We start from the raw sequence: 22477 nt of genomic DNA, 5'->3' as shown, positions 1-22477 counted from the left end.
CCTTCATTTTCATGCATGTATATCCCACCCAGACCACAAGTTTAAACATTACAATTGCAAACTTTTTCACTAAAATTGTGCTCTTGAGCAACATGAATTTGACTAAAATAAAAGCAAAATACTCCAGTTCCTGGACATCTGAAATAAAAACAAAAAATACTAGAAAAACTCAGGTCTGCAGCATCAGTGGAAAAAGAAACAGTGTTAACATATTGTGAGTCTTTTTTTTGTTTTTATTCCAATTCAATCAAATCAAGTCCAATTCAGAGTCTCAACAAGTTGAGACATTCCTGATCCAAGCTGACAAGACAGGGCTCTCACCTCCTGTCTTGGGCTTGATCTACATGATCCAAGCTGTTTGGAGTAGGCATAGTTCCTTTTCCAAGGCTTGATCTCATTTGCATCTTAGCCAAAAGGCTGAGATGCCGCTTTTAAAAATTGCTTCAAATGAAGCTAAAATGTAACCTAATGACTTCAACCATGCACAGCATGTCGATACTATACTTGATCTTAGCTAGACTTAGCGTTAACTCTGTTTCTTTATTTCATGATTTTGACTGATGTTTTGCAAATATTCAAGGAATTTTTAAGGCCCAAAATAATATATTTGTCTTTCAAATGTAATTAATTTCTACAGATCTGATTTAAATGTTAACAATTTAGGCTGTTAAGTAATGGTCATTATAGAAGAAGTATTACACCTTTTAAGGAAGTGCTAACCCTTTAACAGAAAGTGCTTTTGGGATTCCACTGACCTGTTGGCATTCGTGATGCTTATATAGCTGCTACACAGCAAGAAGTCTCACAATACCAGCTTAAAGTTCAACAGGTTGGACTATAAACTTGTTGGACTTTAACCTGGTGTTGTGAGACTTCTTACTGTGTTTACCCCAGTCCAACACTGACATCTCCATATCATATATAGCTGCTACACATGGAATATTAGTGTTTTGTTCCTCAACCCATTTGCCATGCTCCATCTGGGCACTCCAGGCAACTCAACAGTGAGCTACGCCTTAAAGTTTAAGAACTACTGATCTAAGTCAGACTGCAAGTACTGTGGTTTGGAGCATTGAGGCATAACAGCTTCACTTCTTTTCAAATGATCTATGAACTTGAGTGTCGATATGCAATAGACATTAGCAAAAATGATCACTATTTAAAATTTCTCACTTTTCCTGTATGATTGAATCCATTCCAATTTCCTGATGTAATTATTTGCTCAGAAGCATTGACATTTTTGTTGTGCATTTAACACTTCAAATTCAGAGAAAACAGTGTTGATGACACAGTGCAGTGACTGCTGCATTATGAGAGGTGCCATTTTCAGATCAGTGTTAAATTGAGACCCTGTTTAGCTGGGCACCATAGCACTATTTTGAAAAAGGGCAGTTCTCTGGCAAGCATTCAGCATGCAGCAAACCCACCAGAAAGGTGATTGAAGGATTTTAGTGAAATGGTGATTGAGTCATAAAGGAATTTGAGTGCAGAATATTTTGAGGCAACCCAAGGATGTAAGAAGTGTTGCATAAATTTATCTTTTCTGTATACTTAAAATAATTTTCGACATGATTTTGCAATCCAGGTTCAGATCTTCTCTGAAGCGTTTAAAGTGACATTTATTACAATATCCTAGAATGACCAACTCAAAGAACTGCTAGATATCTGGTGCTCTTTTGCCTTTACAGGGAAGGAGACTGGTGGGAAGCTCGATCTATCACTACAGGGAAAAATGGTTACATTCCCAGCAATTATGTGGCTCCTGCTGACTCCATTCAAGCAGAAGAGTAAGATCTTGTTCTCCGTTTCAAGTATTTGAGGAAATTTGATGCGGGTGTTTAAAATTTCACCATTTGAAGTCTGCTAGCTGTTTCATTTTTTAAAAATTGCTTATCTTAACATGTTTGTTAAAATCGAGATTAGTAGCTGACTCAAAGATTTTCATTAGCTCCATGGTATGATGTACTCTTTCTGCTGTTGTAGTTGTTTCTTCCTAGCATTTTTCTTACAGTTCTGTCATCAGTTTTCACTTTTATAATTTTAAGATACTTATAACCATTAAAAACTGAATGTTAAAAACTTAATAGTTTTACAAATAAACATGGTAAATATTTCTTATCCTATAGTTGCAGTTGTCATTTTCAGGATTTAATATGGTATAGTATCATGAGTAAATTATGACAGATCTGATGGAAAACAATGATAAAAGAGACATGGAAGAAGTTAGTTATCTGTGTGTATACATGCATGTTTTACTGTAAAGTGAGGTTGAGACCACTTTACCCTGAGTGGAATTGCATGACCTTTATTACAATCCGTGGAGAGTATTCGTTGTGTGCATTGGGAGATTGTATTTGAGCAACTATACTGGCCCAAATGTTCAAAGGAGTGGCTCCAGTTTATGCAAGCACTTGTGTGTGCTCCAAACCCTTTGGTTTAATGCTTTGTCAGTTACTATCCAATGTTTCTGAACTTGCCTGAACTCAATTAGGTTATCAGCCGGCCGCAATCTGTCCTTCGTTCAGAAGGTTTGGGATTCAAGTTCCTTTGTAGGATTTTCATTGATGATTAAAGATGACACTTCAGTCTGCTGTGGAGTGAATGTTGCATTGTCACTGCTTTTCAAGTAAACATGAAATAGATTTTTTGGATGAGCATCTTGGTTACATGGCACTTTACAAAGAACAGGATGTTGTGCAATGCTGAACACTCAGTCTTCAACCACCACAAGTAACATAACTCTGTTACTATTGTGGGAGTTTGTTTGGTTAGGCCTCATTTAAAATACTTAGACCATTGGTTCCTTCACATATTGGATAATATGGGTGTCTTGGAAAGGGTTCAAAGAAGGGCCATTAGATTGACCAAAATTATTTAAATCCCCTTATCATTATGGGCTAAGGGAGCTGTGTGGTGTTGTTCCAGAAAATATAGACGTTGGGAATTTCCATCAAGGTGTTTAAATTAATGAAGGGGCTGGAACATTCCATATGAATGGACTTTTTGAATTTTTTACAGGTTATTTATTAGTGTTACAAGTAGGCTTACATTAACATTGCAATGAAATTACTGTCACCACACTCCAGCATGTGTTTGGGTACACTGAGGGAGAATTTAGCACAGCCAGTACACCTAGCCAGCACATCTTTCAGTTTGTGGGAGGAAACCGGAATACCCGATGAAACCCTCGCAGACACAGGGAGAACATGCAGATTCCACAGAGACGGTGACCCAGGCTGGGAATTGAACCAGGACCCCTGGTGCTGTGAGGCAGCAGTGCTACTACCTGTGCTTTTAGATCAGTTAGGGTGAAACAGGAAGTATGTGAGTAAGTTACATAAAAATAAAACAAGATCTCACCTCAAAAGTTTTCTTCTGAGGGTCATTTCCCTTTGAAATAAATTGTCAGTTCATGAAGTTGGTGCAGGTTCACTGTTTACCCCAGTACAGCGCCGGCACATCCACATCATAACATTCAAAGGGAGCAGGATCAGTTCCTAGCTAAGATAGTATCTCAACGTACAAAAAAGCCGGTAAAACATTGGCTGTTTTGTGGCCTTTGCGGTCTTATTGAACTCATTTTCATTGCCTTTGGTTTTTGGAAAGGAATTTTACAGAATTTTTGTACTGGCAGGTGGAAGGAAGTGCTGGTCTGATCTATGGCTGCAACATTACTATGAGGCCAGTTCTGTGGACCAGCAGCTAGGCTTTTCCATCATTTTGTGTATTAATTGACTGCTATATTTGACTGCATTTCAATATTTGAAATGTTTCTCAGATGTGGAAATATGAAATATAAAATTTCGTGGTTACTAAATTAATGCAATTTTTAATTGCAACAGACTCAAATAGTATAGCATGGATAGAGGATTGGCTAACTATTAAAAGACAGCAAGTTGGGATAAGAGCATTTCCAGGATGGCAGCCTGAAAGTAATGGAGTGCCACAGGGATTAGTGCTGGGTCCACAATTATTTACAATATGTATTAATGACTTGGATGAGGGAAGTGAGCGTACTATTAGCAGGATTGTGGATGACATAAATATAGGTCAGAAGGCAAGTGGTGAGGAAGATACAGTAAGAAGTCTCACAACACCAGGTTTAAGTCCAACCAGTTTATTTGGTTTTGGAAACGGTGTGCTTTTGTCAGGTGTATGGAAGGTTCTGATCAGAGAAAGGCATATAAAGACACACACATTTTGCAGAATACTGATTAGATTGCAAGCCTTTGCCGCTAACCTGCTATTCAAGCCGTAAAGATGCAGACAATGTGAGTGTAGATAGCATCAGCATAGGTTAAAGAGATGTGTATTGTCTCCAGACAGGACAGTAAGTGATATTTTACAAGCCCAGGCAAATCATGGGGGATGATACACACAGCCCACAGAAACATGTAGACAGGTTAAGTGAGTGGGCAAAAACTTGCAGATAGAATACAATGTGGGAAAATGTGAAATTATGCTCTAGGAAGAATGAAGGAGCTGAATATTTAGATAGACTGCAGAAAGCTGCAGCACGGAGGAATTGGGTGCACGGTAGTACAATGGTTAGCACTGCTGCATCACAGCACCAGGGACCCAAGTTGCAGCCTTGGGTGACTGTGGAGTTTGCGAGTTGTGGGTTTCCTCCGAGTGTTCTGGTTTCCTCCCACAATCCAAATGTGCAGGTTAGGTGGGCTGGCCATGCTAAATTGCTCCTTAGTGTCCCAAGATGTGTAAATTAGGGGGGTTAGCCAGGTAAATACATGGGGTTAAGGAAACGGACCTGGGTAAGATGCTCTGTCGTAGAATTGGTGTAGAATCGAAGGGCCGAATGGATTCCGTCTGCACTGTAGGGATTTTATGATTCAAAGATCACAAAAAGCTAGCATGCAAGCTCAGCAGGTAATGGGGAAGGTAAATGGAATATTGGCCTTTATTTCAAAGGAAATGAGATTTTAAAAAAGGAAATTCTTGCTAAAACTAAACTAGACATTCGTTAGACCACACTGGAATGCTGTGAGCAGTTTTGGTCCCCTTTAAGAAAAGACAAACAGGCATTGTAGACATCCTAGAGAAAATACACTAGGTTGATCTCAAGTATGGAGAGATTTTTTTTTGAATAGATTGGGTCTGAAAAGTGACCTTATTAAAACATAGGATTATCAGGGAGCTTGACAGGGTAGATGCTGAGATTTTCTTTTCTCCTTTTGAGAGAGTATAGGATCAGAGGGCATAACCTCAGAGTAAGGAGTGACCAATTTAATGAAATGAGGAGGAATTTCTTGTGAGAATAGAGAAGCTGTGCAATTCTTTAATACAGGAGGCTGTACAGGGTTGTTAGGTATGTTCAAGGCTGAGATAGACAGATTTTTAATTGATAAGGGAATCCAGGGTTATCGGGATAAGACAAGAAAATGGAGTTGAGGATGAATTGGAGATCAGTCAAAATCCCTTTGAATGGCAGATGGATCAAATGGAGCGAATGGGACCAAAGGTTATGAGGAAAAAGCAGGATTGGGTTATTGAGTTGGATGGTCAGCCATAATCATAATGAATGGCAGAGCAGGCTCCAAGTGCCAAATGGCCTTCTCCTGCACCTATCTTCTATGTTTCTATGTAAATGGTCTACTTCTGTTCCTACCCCTTATGATCTTATATGATTAATTGAGGCTGTCTGATCACCAGTACTTTGTATACCCATATATAAATAGTCAAATATTAATAATGGGTATGGAAGCATACTTGTTAACTTACTGAACAAGTAAGAACAAACAGATCATTCTCAGGGTGGCAGGCTGAAATGATTAGTGCTTGGGCCACTGCTGTTCATAATCTGTATAAATGATTTGGTTGTGGGAACCAAATGTAATATTTCCAAACTTGCAGATGAGACAAAACTCGGAGGTGAAGTGAGGGGAATGCAAGGAGACTCCAAGGGAATTTGGACAGGCTACATGAATGGGCAAGAATATGGCAGATGAAATATAAAATGAATAAGTGTGAATTTATCCACTTTAAATGGTGAAAGATTAGGAAGTGTTAATGTCCAAAGGGACCTACCTGGGTATCCTTGTTCATAAGTTGTTGAAAGCTGACATGCAGATGCAGCCAATAAGACTGAGATGAGGGAGAATTTCTTCATTCAGAACATGGAAATCTTTAGAAACGCTGCCCCAGAGGGTGGTGGAAGCTCAGTCATTGAGTATGTTCAAAATAGAAATGACATAAAGGGACATGGGGAAAATGATGTAAGATGTAGCTGATCAGCCATGAATTGGATGGCTCATGCAGACAGAATGGCCTCCTGCTATTTCTAATATTCCTATGGCTAATCCTGACCATGAAACTACTAGATTATCGTAAAACCCTGTCTAATTCACTCTTTTTGGGAATGAAAGCTGCCATTCTTACCTTGTCTTGCCAATCTATGACTTCAGACCCACATGAATGTAGATTGCTTCTTAACTAGCTACTGAAATGGCCTTGTAAGCTACTGATTTGTATCTTGAGGGCAATTAAAAATGAGCTGTAAAGATTGACCTTACCCTCCAAATGGAATTATCACACTGTAATATTGGTCTTTAAGGACTGTTTCAAATAGGGATACAAAGCAGCAACAAAGCCCTGTTTAATAATTGGATAATTTTTTCTAACAGTCTTTATGTTGGCACTACTGGATTAGAGCTTCCTTCCCATCTTGAGAATTACTTTCTTCTGGCCACCAGACTGCATTATCCTGTACCCTCATTTATGTACTGAGCATTATAGTCCACTTCAATCCATCTAAGTTGACTAATATTTTCATTAAGCCTTAGTTCAGTTTTTGTTTTCTGTAGTCTTTACATAATCCCATGCCTGCAGGGGTTTCCTCTGGGTACTCTGATTTCTTCCCAGTCAGAAAGCCGTGCTGGTTAGGTGCATTGGCCATGCTAAATTCTCCCACGTTCTACTCAGACAGGTGCCAGAACGTGGCGACTTTAGGGAATTTTCACAATAACTTCATTGCAGTGTTAATGTAAGCCTATTTGTGACACTAATGAATAAACTAATGGCAACTTAATAGGCGATACAGAATTTCCCTTCCTGAAAGGGGAGGAGCAGACTGCCGGTCCTTCCCAAGGTAAATATCTAATTGCTTTGATTTGAATCATATCTAGGTATTATTACACTATTTAATGTGGTTCGGGCGACTCATTCTCTCTCCCCCAGCCCAAACATAAAGTTTTTTTCCCAAATTTTCCATGTGCGTTGTTGATGCACATTAAATATTATTTGACTTATGCTATGCAGAGCTTTCTGCCATCCTTATTTTTCTTCAATAACTGGCAAAGTCAGGCTTAAATGTTTGCATCTTGGAAAGGAAATAATGCACTAGGAGAGTGGTCAGTTAAAGTTTGGGCTGTTTGTGCAACAGTAGAAAGCTTAACAACTGCTACAGGATCAGTTTAATTTCCCACTTGTCAGGGGTAGTATTTGCTTAGAGTACTTTTTCAAATGTTTGAACATCATTTCCAAAACACACTTGGTGGCATGGAAAACAAAATTATTGTTTAATTCCATTTAGTTAAGTTAGCACGTTCTGCAGCAGTAAAGTGTGGTTCATTGTCCGTGGTTGTTTCCTCAGGTCTGTTGTCTAAGAAGTAAATAAATTGAAAACTGTTTAATTAGTTTCTTTATTTAGTTGCCTGTCACTTGGGAAAAAGCTATCGCCATTTTAAATGGTTATCCACTGGAAACGCTCTTGTTCCTTCTCTGCAAAATCAGTTAATTCCCTTCCTCCTTTTCCTTTTTTCTCCCCTCCAAAAGCTAAAAACTGGTCATTTATATAACAAAGACTGCCAAGAAATCTTCACTTGGTAAATATTAAGTTGATATTTTTGCATATTTGTGCTTTAGGCCCAGCTTTTGTTCTTGCATGACATTTAACATAAATTTGCAGTTCTGCGAAGTACTTCCCACAACTTTAATCAGTTTATTTTATACTATTTTTCTTTTTGCACTCATCTAAAAATTAAATGAAGCCTTAAACCAAGTCTACTTCAGATGATGTGAATGATCACATGGCACTATTTTAAAGAATAGGGGAGTTATTTCTGGTGTCTTGGTCAATATTCGTGTCTCAGTCAGCCTTCCAAAAACAAATGTCTGGTCATTATCACATTGCCGTTTGTGGGAGCTTGCTATTTGGAAATTGGCTGCTATGTTTTCTACATAACCACATTGACTAAATTTCAGAAATACTTCATTAGCTGTAAATAATTCATTGCTATATGATGGCTTGAAAAATATGTGTTTTGGGGACAAAGTGTTAATTTGATTTGAAGTGGAAGTGTCAAATGTGATCAAAAAAAAGCTTGCGTCATTATTTAAAAGAAGCAGTGTAGTAAGTGTTTCTCTAATATGTTTGAAATAGCTCATCCAATTTTCAAGTGTTGTTATGACAGAATACACAGCTATGTGGGATTCAGATTATCAGCATTTAGGCAATATGTCACACCAGGAACATTGCAGAGCATGAAGTGGAGCAATTGCTTTGAATTGAATTTGGAATCACTGGGGCACTCAGAAGGATGTCCTGAGGTCTTGAAAGGCACAATGTTACACCAAAGATATCATGATATCCATTTATCTCACTCATGAAGCAGCAATTTTGTTTTTGAATGTGTGACGGTGAAGTTCCATTTCCTGAAAGTTGCTTAGTTATTTACCACTTGCGCAGCTGGGCAGTTTCAGAGATAGAAGTTTTTATTGATGAGTGCTTCTTACTGAATTAATACACATGTAATTCCACAAGCAACTATCTCAGTAATTTTTTCTGAAATAATCACTAAGCATTCAAATATTTTAAAACAAATTTTTTTCTTGCATTCCACATTTAACTAAAATTGAACAATTCTTTAATCGCAAGAAGTAGAATCATAGGATCACTGGTTCCAATCCTGTTTTCGAAACTATCTGAAACACATTCCATACATTCATCATCCAAGCAGAGGAGGCTTGGGGTGATTGTAGTGCAGTGCAGAAGGAGGCCCTTTCGCCCATTGGGTCTGCACTGACTCTTCGACAGAGCATCTTACCAAGGCCCTAAGCCCATAACTCCATGTATTTACCCCACTAATCCCCATAACCTACTCATCTTTGGACACTAATGGGCAATTTAGCATGACCAATCCATCTAACCTGCACATCTTTGGACTGTGGGAGGAATCCAGAGGAAACCCACATAGACACTGGGGGAATGAGCAAACTCCACGCAGGCAGTCACTCAAGGCTGGAATTGAACCTGAGTCCTGGCACTGAGGTAGCAGTACTCACCACTGTGCCACTCTATATCTGCGCAAATATCACCTCTAGGTAAATAACAAGCTTCACTTTTGGATTGTGAGCTTATATCAGTCCAAGCTTCATCTTATTATTTTAGCATCAAAATTCAATCGTGCCAATCTGATAGTCGCAACAAGGTTTTACTGTTTCTAAGAATCACAGAATTATACAATAACTGTAAAATATTCAGCCTGATTCCAATTTCCAGCTATTGGTCCGTAGCCTTGTAAGCTACAGCATTTCTGAGCGCACGTTTGGCTGTTTCTTAAATGCGATCAAGGTTTCTGCTCAGTTCTAGATCCCTCACTTATCTTTGGGTGAAACTATTCTTAGCTCCTCTCCATCCCTACTACTAATTATTTCAAAGCTGCAACGCCTGGTATTGGTCCTCTCTTGCTGAGGGAAATAGCTTTCTATCCATTAAATCTAAGCCCTCAATTAAATCTCTGCTGAGTCTCCATTCTCAAAATACCCTATCACGTTTTTCCTCACAACTAAATTTCTCCACCTTTGTCAATGACTTTGTAATTTTCCTCTGCATCCTCTTAGTGCAATCACTAACTTTCTGTAATATGGCGATCAGAACTGCATGCAGTATTTGAGTTGTGACCTAACTACTGATTTGTGTTGTTCTAACATAAACTCCATGCCCCTGTAGCCATAAAATGAAGGCCATTAGCCCAAGTAAAATTTGGCCTTTCTGTCATTTAGTGCCCCAGTGGTTCCAAATTCAATTCAAAGCAATTGTTCCCTGTTTCATGCTCTGCAATGTTCTTGGTGTGACATATTGCCTAAATGCTGATGATCTGAATCCCATGTAGCTGTGTATTCTGTCATTACAACACTTGAAAATTGGATGAGCTATTTCAAACACATTAGAGAAACACTTTTTACACTGCTCCTTTTAAATAATGATGCAAGCTTTTTTTATATTTTTCTTTTGACACTCCCACTTCAAATCAAACTGACACTTCGTCCCCAAAATACGGATTTTTTTCAAGCCATGATATAGCAATAATTAGTTCCAATTTTATATATTGATAAATTGCATTTCCCAAAAGGCCAATCTTAGAATGTGCAAATCAGCAACTTGCTTTCCAAACAGTTTGTACACATGCACATTCTCTATTTCCTTTTTGTATTGCCAGTCCCAAGACTAGATTTGCAATATATTTGCATTGACGCACAATAGTTTTGGGTTTGCACTATCAGCAAATTTATGAACTAGAGTCATAGGGGTTTACAGTATGGAAAAAGGCCCTTCAGCCCAATTTGTCCATGCTGCCCCTTTTGGTAATCCCTAAGCTAGTCCTGATTGCCGGCATTTGACCCATATTCCTCTATACCCATCTTACCCATGAAGCCCTCTGTATGAAAAAAATTGCCCCTCTGGACCTTTTTGTATCTCTCCCTTCTCACCTTAAACCTATGCCCTCTAGTTTTAGAATCCCCTACCTTTGGGAAAATATATTGACTAGCTGATCTATGCCCCTCATTATTTTATAGACCTCTATAAGATCACCCCTAAGCCTCCTATGCTTGGATGATGAATGTATGGAATGTGTTTCAGATAGTTTCGAAAACAGGATGGGAACCAGTGGTAGAACAAATTATTTCAAATGTATTATTGTTAGAATTAATTAGTTAATTGCTAGGTGTATTGGCTATGCTAAATACTCCTGAACAGGTGCCAGACTGTGGCGACTAGGGGATTTTCACAGTAACTTCATTGCAGTGTTAATGTAAGCCTACTTGTGACACTAATAAATAAACTTGAAAACAATAGCTGTGGAGTCATGGACTGCAAATTGACTCCAAAGCAAAGCAGAATTAATTCTCTTAATTTGTTCAGTGTCAAGTCAGGGTTTGACTCTAGATTAGTCAATATGTATGCAGTGGCCTCTAGTTTTGCTAATTCATTTTTGCAGTTGTGTGCCGTTAACACAGGGTATATGCTGTATCCACCGCCCTTTGAGAGAAAGCACACTTGCTGGGAATTAAAAACTATACCAAGGGAATAGCTGTTAAAGGGCTGTATGATCACTGTTCCCTAAGAGGATCCTTTATGATGGTTACTAATTATTTCTGTCCAACTGAAGAATACATTTAAAATAATCTGTTCCACCATTAACCCCTTGACATCCTGGACAAATAAAAGGATAAATTTGGTGATAGAAAAGTTTGTTAACAATGGCACAACAAAAACATTGATGCTGGAAACCTGCTACAGCTATTTTCAAATCATAGCATTTGAGCTTCAGGGCCTTGCAGAAAATACCTTTAAAACTGGACTGCTGCAAATGAACCTGCTTTTCACTGACACAATGGTGTAAATGTACAATTAGTCTCTGAAATTTCTGAAGTCTTTTTACTTTTCAATGATTCTCACTACAATCTTACAATTCTAAACCCTCATTCTTTTGGTCTTTTGCTCACGCAAGACTAATTTCTTTATATTTTTATCCTCTTGATGGATGTTCCTATGATCAACCTAATTTACAAAATAGTCTTTTGCATAAATTGCAAAAAAGATTCAGACTTGAAATCTGACAAAAGCACTATTCTTTGTCATTACCTTCAGGCATTACGCTTCTCCTGGTTTTTAGATTCCTACATGGTTTGGTTAGAAAGCTCATTTTATGACAACGTTGTTAAGTGTTACTCATTCTTTCTGTGATTTGTTTCTAGGTGGTATTTTGGTAAAATGGGTCGTAAGGATGCAGAGCGATTACTACTACATCCAGGAAATCCACGTGGCACATTTTTAGTTCGAGAAAGTGAAACCACAAAAGGTAGTAGCCATTTTAAGTGTTTAATGCAACAGTAAATAGTCCAGAAAATTTGAAATAATACAGATGGTTTTATGAAGCAACAGTGAATAAATTTTAAAAGTCAGGAAATGTAAAAGCACACAAGGGTATTGCAATAATGTGGGAACTTCAGTCTTCATATAAACTTAACAAATTGGCAGAAATAGTTTGGATGATGAATTTATGGAATGCATTTCAGATGGTTTCGAGAAAGAATGTCAAGGAACCAATGGTGGAACAGGTTATTTTAAATGTATTCAGTTAGACAGAATTAATTAGTAACCATCATAAAGGATCCTCTAGGGAAGAGTGATCATAATATGATAGCACTTCATATTAACTTTTGAGGGTGATGTAGCTTAGTGAAAGCAAAGGTCTTAAATTTAAAACTGAGCTAATTACAGAGCAATGAGGAGCAAGTTGGCTCAAAAAGATTGGGTAATTAGATTAAAAAGTATAATGGTTCTGGCAACAACCATTTAAATCATTCATAATTCTCAATGAATATACATTCTCTTGAGGGATAAAAACTCCCCTAGTAAAGTGACAGTGCCATGGTAACTGGAAGTTAAGGATCGTATTAAGAAAAAGCTTAAAATGTCACCAAATTGACTAAGAAGCCTGAGGATTGGGACAGTATTAAAAGCAACAATAGAAGAAATTGATTTTAAAGAAGGGGGAAATCAGAATGAGAGTAAATTCATAATGTTTACAAAGGTTGTTGAACTTTTATAAGTATTTAAAAAGGAAGAGTTCAGCAAAAATAAATCTGGATCCCTCAGAAGCACAGAGAGGATAAATGGGGAAACAACCGGGTTTGAGAAACTGGTAAGCAGCTTCATGATATTAATAGTTCAAACAGTGGTCCATGTTCATTTAGAGGTCAGAGTTAGAGGTGTGGAAATAATAAACAAGTGGTCCTCTTTGTTTTTAATGGAACTAGTGTGTCTGCTAAAATTGCTGTTATCCCAATGCGAGATGTACATAGTTCAGATTTGTGCAAGTCTGAAAATCAAAGGGTATTTTGCAAGTAAAGTTGATTGGTTTAGATCTCTATCTAGGGCATCCTAGGTGTGCCACATTGCCATGATAGTAGACCACTGTATGATTTTATCTGAGAGGTTTCTCACTGAAATAGCTATTTGAAGTTCGCTTGGGAGCAGATTTGGGACAGGCAGAGACAATATCTGCCAGGAGTAGTGGAGTAGCCAGAACCAAGAGATCAGAAACTAAGGGCGAACTGAGTCACCAAACAAGAATGCAGTATGGCTGATGCTTGAGCTGGAGTTTGAGTTCATGAGGTATTGAGTATTGGAGGGCCATCTAGCTAGATGCGACTGAAAGGAGCCCAAATTTCCTAAAAAATCAAAGGCTTTTTTCCAGGGTGGAAGTGTCAATTATAAGGGGTCACAGGTTCAAGATGAAAGGAGGAAAGTTTAAGGGAGATGTGCTGGGGAAGTTTTTCACGTAGAGAATGGTGGGTGCCTGGAATGCGTGGTGGAAGCAGGCACATTAGCAACGTTTAAGAGGCATCTGGGTGGGTACATGAATAGGGAGTAAATAGAGGGATACGGATTGAGTAAGAGCAGAAGGTTTTTCTTTTAGTTGTGTTAGAGAATCACAATTGGCACAGGCTTGGAGGGCTGAAGGGCCTGTTCCTCTGCTGTACTTTTCTTTGCTCTTTGTTCTTTGTACTTTGGCAAATAGAAGGAACATTGAGGTGAATCAAAGTGAATTCCTGAGAGCTGTGGCTTACCTTGATCCCAGGAGAAGGAAAGGAACCCTCAAGATACAGGGAACCTCTTAGATAAAATAAAAGTGGAATAGGAAGTGGTTTATTGAGACTTTCAAATTTAAAATGCAAGTGTTTACATTTAGGGCAACACGGTGGCACAGAGGTTAGTACTGCTGCCTCACTGCGCCAGGGACCTGGGTTCAATTCTTGGTTTGGGTCACTGTCTGTGTGGAGTGTGCACACTCTTCCCGTGCCTGTGTGGGTTTCCTCCGGGTGCTCCGGTTTCTTCCCACAATCCAAAGATGGTCTGGTTAGGTTAATTGGCCATGCTAAATTGCCCCTTAGTGTTCTGAGATGTGTAGGTTAGAGTGGTAAATATGTGGGGCTATGGGGATAGGGCTTGGGTGGATTGTTGTCGGTGCAGACTCAATAGGCCAGATCGCCGCCTGCACTGTAGGGATTCTATGATTTCTATGAAAATATAGTGTTGTTCATTTGTCTTGTACACTAAAGGCTTTAATTTAAAACATTAAATATTTTGATGTAATTCTTTCTGTGAATAACTGTCAAATTTATTTTTAAAAGTTTCTAGTCTACAAGAATGTAATAGTATATGCATCAGTCATTTTTAGTAAATCATGCATTTAAATGTGTAGTGCACAAGCACTTGCGTAAGAATGTTGAGCTCATTTTCATAGTATTAATTGCTGTTGACAGAGGGAAGCACTGATGTGAGCAAGGAGTATAGCAATAAGCTGACTAGAACAAAGGTTCACAACAATCGAAGGCTCGGGTTGCAAGTAACAGCATGATGAGAGCACAAGTGGACAATTGTTTCAGGCAGTGTTGCCAGTGACATAGTTAAGGAAATGAAAGATTGCAAAAGGAAGGAGTTTGAGATTTAGGTGTCACAGTAACTTAGGACTGATCTCTCACTTGTTCTATTCCTGAACAACGTGTTGACATTGCAGTGGAACAGTAATGTTGATCGAAGGGAAGCTAAAAATATTTATCCACTTATCTATTTGGTTGGTATAGGTGAAAACCTGAACTGATCAATAAACTTGAGGCATGTACTTTCACTAAATCTATTAAAAATGGAAACAAGAATTTTAAAATTTACTATTTCCTAAATTTTCTTTCAGGTGCATACTCTCTTTCAATAAGAGATTGGGATGAAGTTAAAGGTGATAATGTCAAACACTACAAAATCCGAAAACTTGACAGCGGTGGTTATTATATTACAACAAGAGCACAGTTTGAATCACTACAGAAACTGGTGAAACACTACACAGGTACCTCCTTTCCTAAAAGGTTCAGAAAAATTAGTTTCAGAAATACTTGTAGTTTTTCAAAAGTGGAATAATGAAACAAATGCGGTTTGAAAATAGAAAGAATTACTTAATTCACTGAGGTACAAGCTTATGTGAACTTTATGCTGTGTATCAGCTGTGGTTCAGTTCATAGCACACTTGTCTTTACATCACAAGGTTTCAGATTCAAGTCCCATTCCAGGTCAGTGCAATACTGATGAAGCGATTGCACAATCAGGGTTGCTGGCTGTTGGATGAAACATCAAACTGTGCTTGCATGGGGCAGATATAAAAGATTTCATGGCAATATTTTGAAGAAAAGTAGCAGAGTGATTCCTGGTGTTCTGGCCTATATTTATACCTGAGCCAACGTTAGAAAAACAAATTGTCTGGTCATTATTACATAGATGTTTGTGAGGGCTTGCCAAGCGAAAATTAGCTGCTGTGTTTCTTCTGTTCCAACAGTGTCTGCATTTCAGGAAATACTTCATTAGTTGTTAGGCAGGGTTGTCCAACCTTTTTGCTTGGGGAGAGGTGGGGGTAGGGACATATTTCTAAATATTCCTCACAAGGCAACGCTGAGCAAATTTCAGTAAGAAAATTTGCTGCAGTGTTACAAATTTTTTTAAATGTAGTAGTAAAATAAATTACTTAGAAATATAAAAACAATGAGTAATAGATACAAATGAGTATTAGAGTGAAATAGAATATGGCAATATGTGTTTGCCTGGTTCACTCCCAGTCGCGGTGCTCTGTGCCTGAGATGAGAGTACATGAAGGTGTGTGTGGGATGAATGAAAACCATGATGGTGGAAGTGAACGAGACTTGTGGACAAACTTAGCTCTGCACATGCACTCGCTCCGCCCCTCAACTCTTTCCCTTCCCACTTCCATTTTGCACCTCCTTTTTTGTGGGGGGGGGGGTGGTGGGGGTTTATTTGAATTATTGTCACATTTAATGGGGTACCATGCAAAGTATTGTTTCTTGCATGGTATACAGACAAAGCATACCGTTTATCAAGTATATCGGGGAGAAGGAAAGGAGAGAGTGCAGCATATAATGTTGTACTCATAGCTAGGGTATAGAGAAAGATCAACTTAATATAAGGTAAGTCCATTCAGAAGTCTGATGGCAGCAGGTAACAAGCTATTCTTGAGTTGGGTGGTATGTGATCTCAGATTTTTATATCTTTTTCTTGACGTAAGAAGGTGGAAAAGAGTATGTGTTGGATACATGGGGGTTCTTGACTATGCTGTAATATTATGTTTCCTTGTACATTCCCTCTATTATATCCTTTCAATGTGTATTTTACTTTTCAAAATTTGTGGAATTTTATTTTTCTATTTCTTTAGATCATGCAGATGGTTTATGCCATAGATTAACTACTGTGTGCCCTACTGTAAAACCACAAACCCAGGGACTGGCTAAAGATGCATGGGAGATTCCTCGGGATTCCTTGCGCCTGGAAATTAAACTTGGCCAAGGCTGTTTTGGTGAAGTCTGGATGGGTAAGTATTTTGGCTCCTTAAAAAAAAATGCAATGCAGCCTGTGAATTATAGACACTTGACTGGTATCAGTTATACAAATCCTATTTCCAAATGGTCATTCTTTATACAGCTTTAAAAAAATTCTTAATCTCACCTGGTTGTACAAGATTGTTATGATCAGCTGTAACAATGCAAGAACTCCTCCTACAGACCAATGCTTACTTGTTTCTTCAACAATTTTGCAATCTAAATCCCCATTTTATTTCATGCTGATTTCACTGGAGTAGAGAACAATTTAGCAGATTTAGGCCAATAACAATAAAAAAGGAGAAATATGATGACAGATTGTACTGCTATAGTGAAGCTTCTAAAGGCAGACCTTAGAGTGGATTGTGTTAAGATACTGAACCAAAACCCCAAGTTACAGTAAAAGGCAGAACACTTAAGAATATCGATAAGCAGAGGGATCTGGATGTACAGGTACACAGATCACTGGAAGTGGCAATACAGGTGGAGAAGGTAGTCAAGAAGGCATACGGCATGCTTGCCTTTGTCAGCCGGGGTATTCAGTTTAAAAATTGGCAGTCATGTTGTAGTTTTATAGAACCTTAGTTAGGCCGCACTTGGAATATAGTGTTCAATTCTGGTCGCCGCACTACCAGAAGGATGTGGAAGCTTTGCAGTGGTACAGAAAAGATTTACCAGGATATTGTCTGGTATGAGGAGAGGTTGGAGAAACTTGGTTTGTTCTCACTGGAGCAATGGAGGTTGAGGGGAGACCTGATAGAAGTCTACAAGATTATGAGAAACATTGTCAGAGTGGATAATCAGAAGCTTTTTCCCATTGTGGAAGTGTCAGTTACTAGGGGGCATAAATTTAAGGTGCGAGGCACAAGGTTTAAAGGAGATGTACGAGGCAGAGTTTTTACACAGTAGTGGGTGCCTGGAACTCGTTACCGGGGGAGGTAGTGGAAACGGATGCCGTAGTGACTTTTAAGGGGCATCTTGACAAGTACATGAATAGGATGGGAATAGAGGGATATCATCCCTGGAAGGGTAGGGGGTTTTAGTTAAGTTGGGCAGCATAGTCGGTGCAGGCTTGGAGGGCTGAAGAGCCTATTCCTGTGCTGTAATTTTCTTTGTTCTTCTTTTATATTAGGATGCCCGACTAGACCCCAACAATTTTTCTATTTCAGCATTAATGTGAGGATAAGATGCTTCATTCCAGGAGTAAGTCCACTGACAAATTAGGGATCTTTTATAGTAAAGCAAGCTTTATCTAATAATACGGTTTAAATATAATAAATGAAGCAGCTTAGCTATTAGCAATTGAACAATATTTAAAAATGAAAGAAAACAACTAACTTTTAACTTATCACTGTTTCAGTTCCAAATAAGCAACATTCCCCTTGGACATAGTGTCACTTTAAATGTAGTCAGTGAGTGCAACAATGAGTGTAGACAGTCTTGAAGCTTTCAGAGAGAGAAAATGAGTTTCAGAATGGCTTACGTAACTCTGTCTTCAAGCAAACCCAAGCCAGAATTGAAAAGCTGTTTTATCTCCGACAAACCTAGCTCTTCCCATTAACACGTTATGACATGACCCTGTCAATCAACTTAATCAAAAATCCCAAGGGGAATCTTCATCGATTAACAAAAAGCTCCATCCTAAGTCCATACTACATGGCTAAAACTAGCAATTATGCTATTCTCCTAGCATCTGAGCTAAATGTTTTCCAGACATACTACCAGCCCGCAAAACAAAGCTAAATCTTTAAAAATTTTGTTTAAACAGAAAAAAACTACATATATTCCTACCCGTTACGCCACAATCATCACAATTAACATCTGAAGGGGGGAGCAACAGGTCACGTGTAGGAGTGAACCTATAATTTTCTGGTTGAGGACTGGGTCTGCAGATAAGTGCACTAATAGCTGGGATTAACAGGCCTGTCTATTACTCGGTATTACAGTAAAGAGACTTGACAGCATTCACCTTAATTCCCAAAGCCCTTCAAATCAAAGAAATCGATGGCAGACTTGGGTAGAGGAGTTACAACTAACCACTGAAAGAGGTATGACGAGGCTAGAAGAGGGTGACCTCGTCACTGTTCACATTTGCATTTCACGATTCAGTGGGCTGCTGAGGTTGGTGCTTTCAGCTTGGCATGAGGTAGCAGCGGGCCTCATGAAGCAAATGGCTTTTGACGAATAGGGAGTTCCTTAACCTGTCTCTTGAGCAGTAAAGAAACTGCTTTTTACCTAGGCTAAAGCTGTGTAAATATTCTTGTACAGATGATGGTCGAGATGTCAGATTATAGTTCTGTTCCTGCAGAGAGAACTGTCTGTTAACTTCTTCAGATACAGTACACCTACTCTAAGTTAGTGCTTATGAATTGTGTAGATGCTTTCACTTGATTATGTTATCCCCATTTTCATTTTTCAGGAACTTGGAATGGAACAACAAAAGTGGCGATTAAAACACTAAAACCGGGTACCATGTCTCCTGAAGCTTTTTTGCAAGAGGCTCAAATTATGAAGAAATTGCGTCATGATAAACTTGTACCATTATATGCTGTTGTCTCAGAAGAGCCGATTTACATTGTAACAGAATACATGGCAAAAGGTTAGGTTATCTCTAAATGATTGTTGTATACCTGATGTAGTGTGTATATATAAGTAGATGCACGTAACTTCGAAGTGAATTCCAATTGAACACCAAAGACACTTGTGTAAAGAGCATTCTTTTTGTTCCTTGTATGTTCTTACTATCATTTTAAATATTTTAAAAGTATTCTCTTCCTGTTACTGAGAAGGAAGAAACAGGTTTTTAGATTAATGGAATCTGAAATAGCCGGAAATAAAATATTTATGCAGTTGACGCCCAAGTAGGGAATTGAAGTGAACTTGTAACAAATATTCAGAAAAGGAAAAATGAGCATTTACAAGACTTCATGTCCTAAGGATATCAAGTATTCCATTTATAGTGGTGTTGGTTGAAAAATGAATTACAATTGGGAATTGGGGAGTGATCAAAAGATGGCATATCTGACAATGGACCAATCAATTAATATCACTTTGAAGAGGAGGAAACTACAGGTAGGTGATGAAATAGAAGCGAGAAATTGCAAGAAGCTTGCTTTATGTGCAAGCGTTGCACAGGATAAAGCTGTGCAAATACTGAATTAGCATCGGTGATTTAGCTTTCCAGCACCAAGCTAAATCACCTCAATGTAAAATTGGTTATTTGGTACTCTTTGTGCTTTGCCATGGCTCACTGAGTTGAGAACATCAAATTCATAGATTAGCTTCATCAAATCATGTATCAATGGTTATGTGAAAAGCAACTCATTCTGCTAAGTTTAGAGTAATCAAATGTGGATTTCACTAACAAAGTAAAATATATTCCAAACAAAAACAGAAAATGCTGGAAAATCTCAGGTCCGACAGTATCTGCAGAGAGAGAGCCAATGTTTTGAGTCAGGATGACTCTTTGTCAGAGTAAAATATATTGTTCTGAGTCCACTGAAGTGTAACTTTGAAGAAAGCAGATTCTCAGCTGGTAAACTGAACAAATATACATTAAACAAATGTTTTTGTTTGATCAGCTGTAAGAAAAGTGCAGCTTTCTTAAGATGTTTGTTGTGCATGTTAAGTGTGACTCCAGCAACGCTGTTGATAAAACTCAACCAGCATTATTGTACTATCAGCTAACTCATTTCATTGTATCAATATGCTGCTTCTGTTTCATCCAGTGATACAAACATAAGTAGGAGTTGGCGATTCAACCCCTCAAGCCTGCTCTGCCATTCAAGATGATGATTGTTGATCTTGTCTCAGCCGCAACTCTACTTTCCTGCCCATTCTCCATAACCCTTGAAGCATTACTAATTAAAAATCTGTCTATTTACTCAATAGCCAGGCATCCACAGTACTCTGGGGTAATGAATTCCACAGATTCACAACCCTTTGAGGGAAGACGTTTTTTTCTCATCTCTGTTTTAAATCTGCTACCTCTTATTATAAAACTATAGTCACTTGTCCTACACTGCCCCACAAGAGGAAGCTTTTGCTCTATGTCTACTATATCAATACTTCTTATCATACACCCATCAATTAGATCTTTCATTCATCTAAACTGGCCTAAACTGCTCAATCTCTTTATAAGACAAACACCTGTCATATCAATTTAGTGAACCTCCTCTGAACTGCCTGTAATCCCCACTACATCCTTCCTCAAGTAAGTAGGCCAAAACTGTACACATTACTCCAGGTACAGTCTCACCAATGCCTTGTATAGTTGCGGCAACACTCCCTCATATTATATTCTATTTCTTGAGCTGTAAGTTCCAAATTTACATTTGCTTTCCTTTTCAGAAAGTCATGCACAAGGATACCCAGATCCTTCTGCACTGAAGCACACCAAAGTATCTCTCCATTTAGTTAAGTTACCTTCCCATTTTTCTGACCAAAATGGATAACGTCACACTTATCCACGTTAAATTCTACCTACCACATTTTGGCCCACTCACCTAACCTATCCATATCCATTTGTAAATGTGGCTATAGTACCTTCTATCCCTATATCCAAGTAATTAATATAGATTGTAAGTAGTTGGGGAGCAGCACTTGTCAAAGTAAATAAAGTGGCTGTATTCCTGTTCACTTAATTCAAAAAAGAATGAACGAAATTGGTAAAAAAAAATTAACTGAAGATGAACTTTTATTGATACAGGAAGCTTATTGGATTTTGTAAAAGAAGGTGATGGGAAAGTTCTGAAACTTCCTCAGCTTGTTGATATGGCAGCGCAGGTAAGGTTGTCTATTAGAGAAAACATATTGAAACAAATTTAACATCGTTTAAGTGTAGAAGCATGCATGAAATTGAAATTTAACTGAACATGCAAAACTTCAGTGATTGTCTTTTTGTCAAGTATATAGGTGTAAGACGGCAAGAGAGTTTTGTCTGACTTTGTTGGGGCTTATTCTGTGCCTAATAAATGAATTTCCCATCTGACAGAATTGTTACCTATAAGTAAACAGGCCACTTTGAAATTATAAATTAGTTAAAAAATACTTTTGCAGTAATATGTTGTAAGTACTGCTGAAAGGACCGTCAACTCCTGTTCACTCATCTGTAATTAAAAATGTAACAACCAGGTGTTATCAATGTAAAAACTCACAGTAAAAAAACCACGATGCTTAAGAGATACAAAAGTGCCTCCTTTTGCAGACTTGTTTCCATGCTTCAAGTTCACGCAGTTTATCAAACTGCGGAAAGCCACAGGTTCACACTTGCATTTAAACAGCGTTCATGCACCTGGTTGCAAAAGATTAATAACATACTGTACCTTAAATTCTTCAGAAACAATATAAGTATTTCCTCTTGTCGTTGAAGAATGCATGCAGTGCAAAGGTCCATACACTGCACATGTGCAGTCTACATGTGCATGTTGCTGTGATTTACTGTTATTTGCATCACAGCTACAAGGATCACTCAGCTCCTGACTTCATTGTAGCCTTGGTTCAAACATGGACGAAAGAGCTGAATGACAGAGTGAGTGACTGCCCTTGACATAAATTCAGCATTTGACTAAGTATGGCATCAAAGAGCTCTGATAAAACTGGAGTCATTTTAAATGAGGGGGGAAAAACCCTCTGTCAGTTGGAGTCATATCTGGCACAAAGGAAAATGATGGTGATTGGAAGTCCATCTTCTCAGTTTCAGGACTCCACAGCAGGTGTTCCACAGTGATGTCCTAGACCCAGCTATCTTCCTTCATCATAAGGTCAGAAGTGAGGATGTTCGCTGATGACTGCCCAG

The 22477-nt window shown here is 38.4% G+C and overlaps 1 protein-coding gene across 2 annotated transcripts in view; it reads left to right on the top strand.

Annotated features, from left to right (window-relative positions):
* LOC145346696 (tyrosine-protein kinase Yes) overlaps positions 1-22477 on the top strand; it is an 82914-nt gene that overhangs the window by 46963 nt on the left and 13474 nt on the right. For both annotated transcript variants that reach the window (XM_080194303.1, XM_080194304.1), the window contains 6 exons: positions 1689-1787; positions 11995-12098; positions 14997-15146; positions 16518-16673; positions 19100-19279; positions 21389-21465. In XM_080194303.1, coding sequence (XP_080050429.1) covers positions 1689-1787; positions 11995-12098; positions 14997-15146; positions 16518-16673; positions 19100-19279; positions 21389-21465 — 766 coding nt within the window. The remainder of the gene's footprint in view (positions 1-1688; positions 1788-11994; positions 12099-14996; positions 15147-16517; positions 16674-19099; positions 19280-21388; positions 21466-22477) is intronic.

This window comes from Carcharhinus amblyrhynchos, chromosome 8, assembly GCF_965287045.1.
Source record: "Carcharhinus amblyrhynchos chromosome 8, sCarAmb.v2.hapA, whole genome shotgun sequence".
NCBI lineage: Eukaryota > Metazoa > Chordata > Chondrichthyes > Carcharhiniformes > Carcharhinidae > Carcharhinus > Carcharhinus amblyrhynchos.
This window is presented reverse-complemented; position numbering and strand designations above follow the sequence as displayed.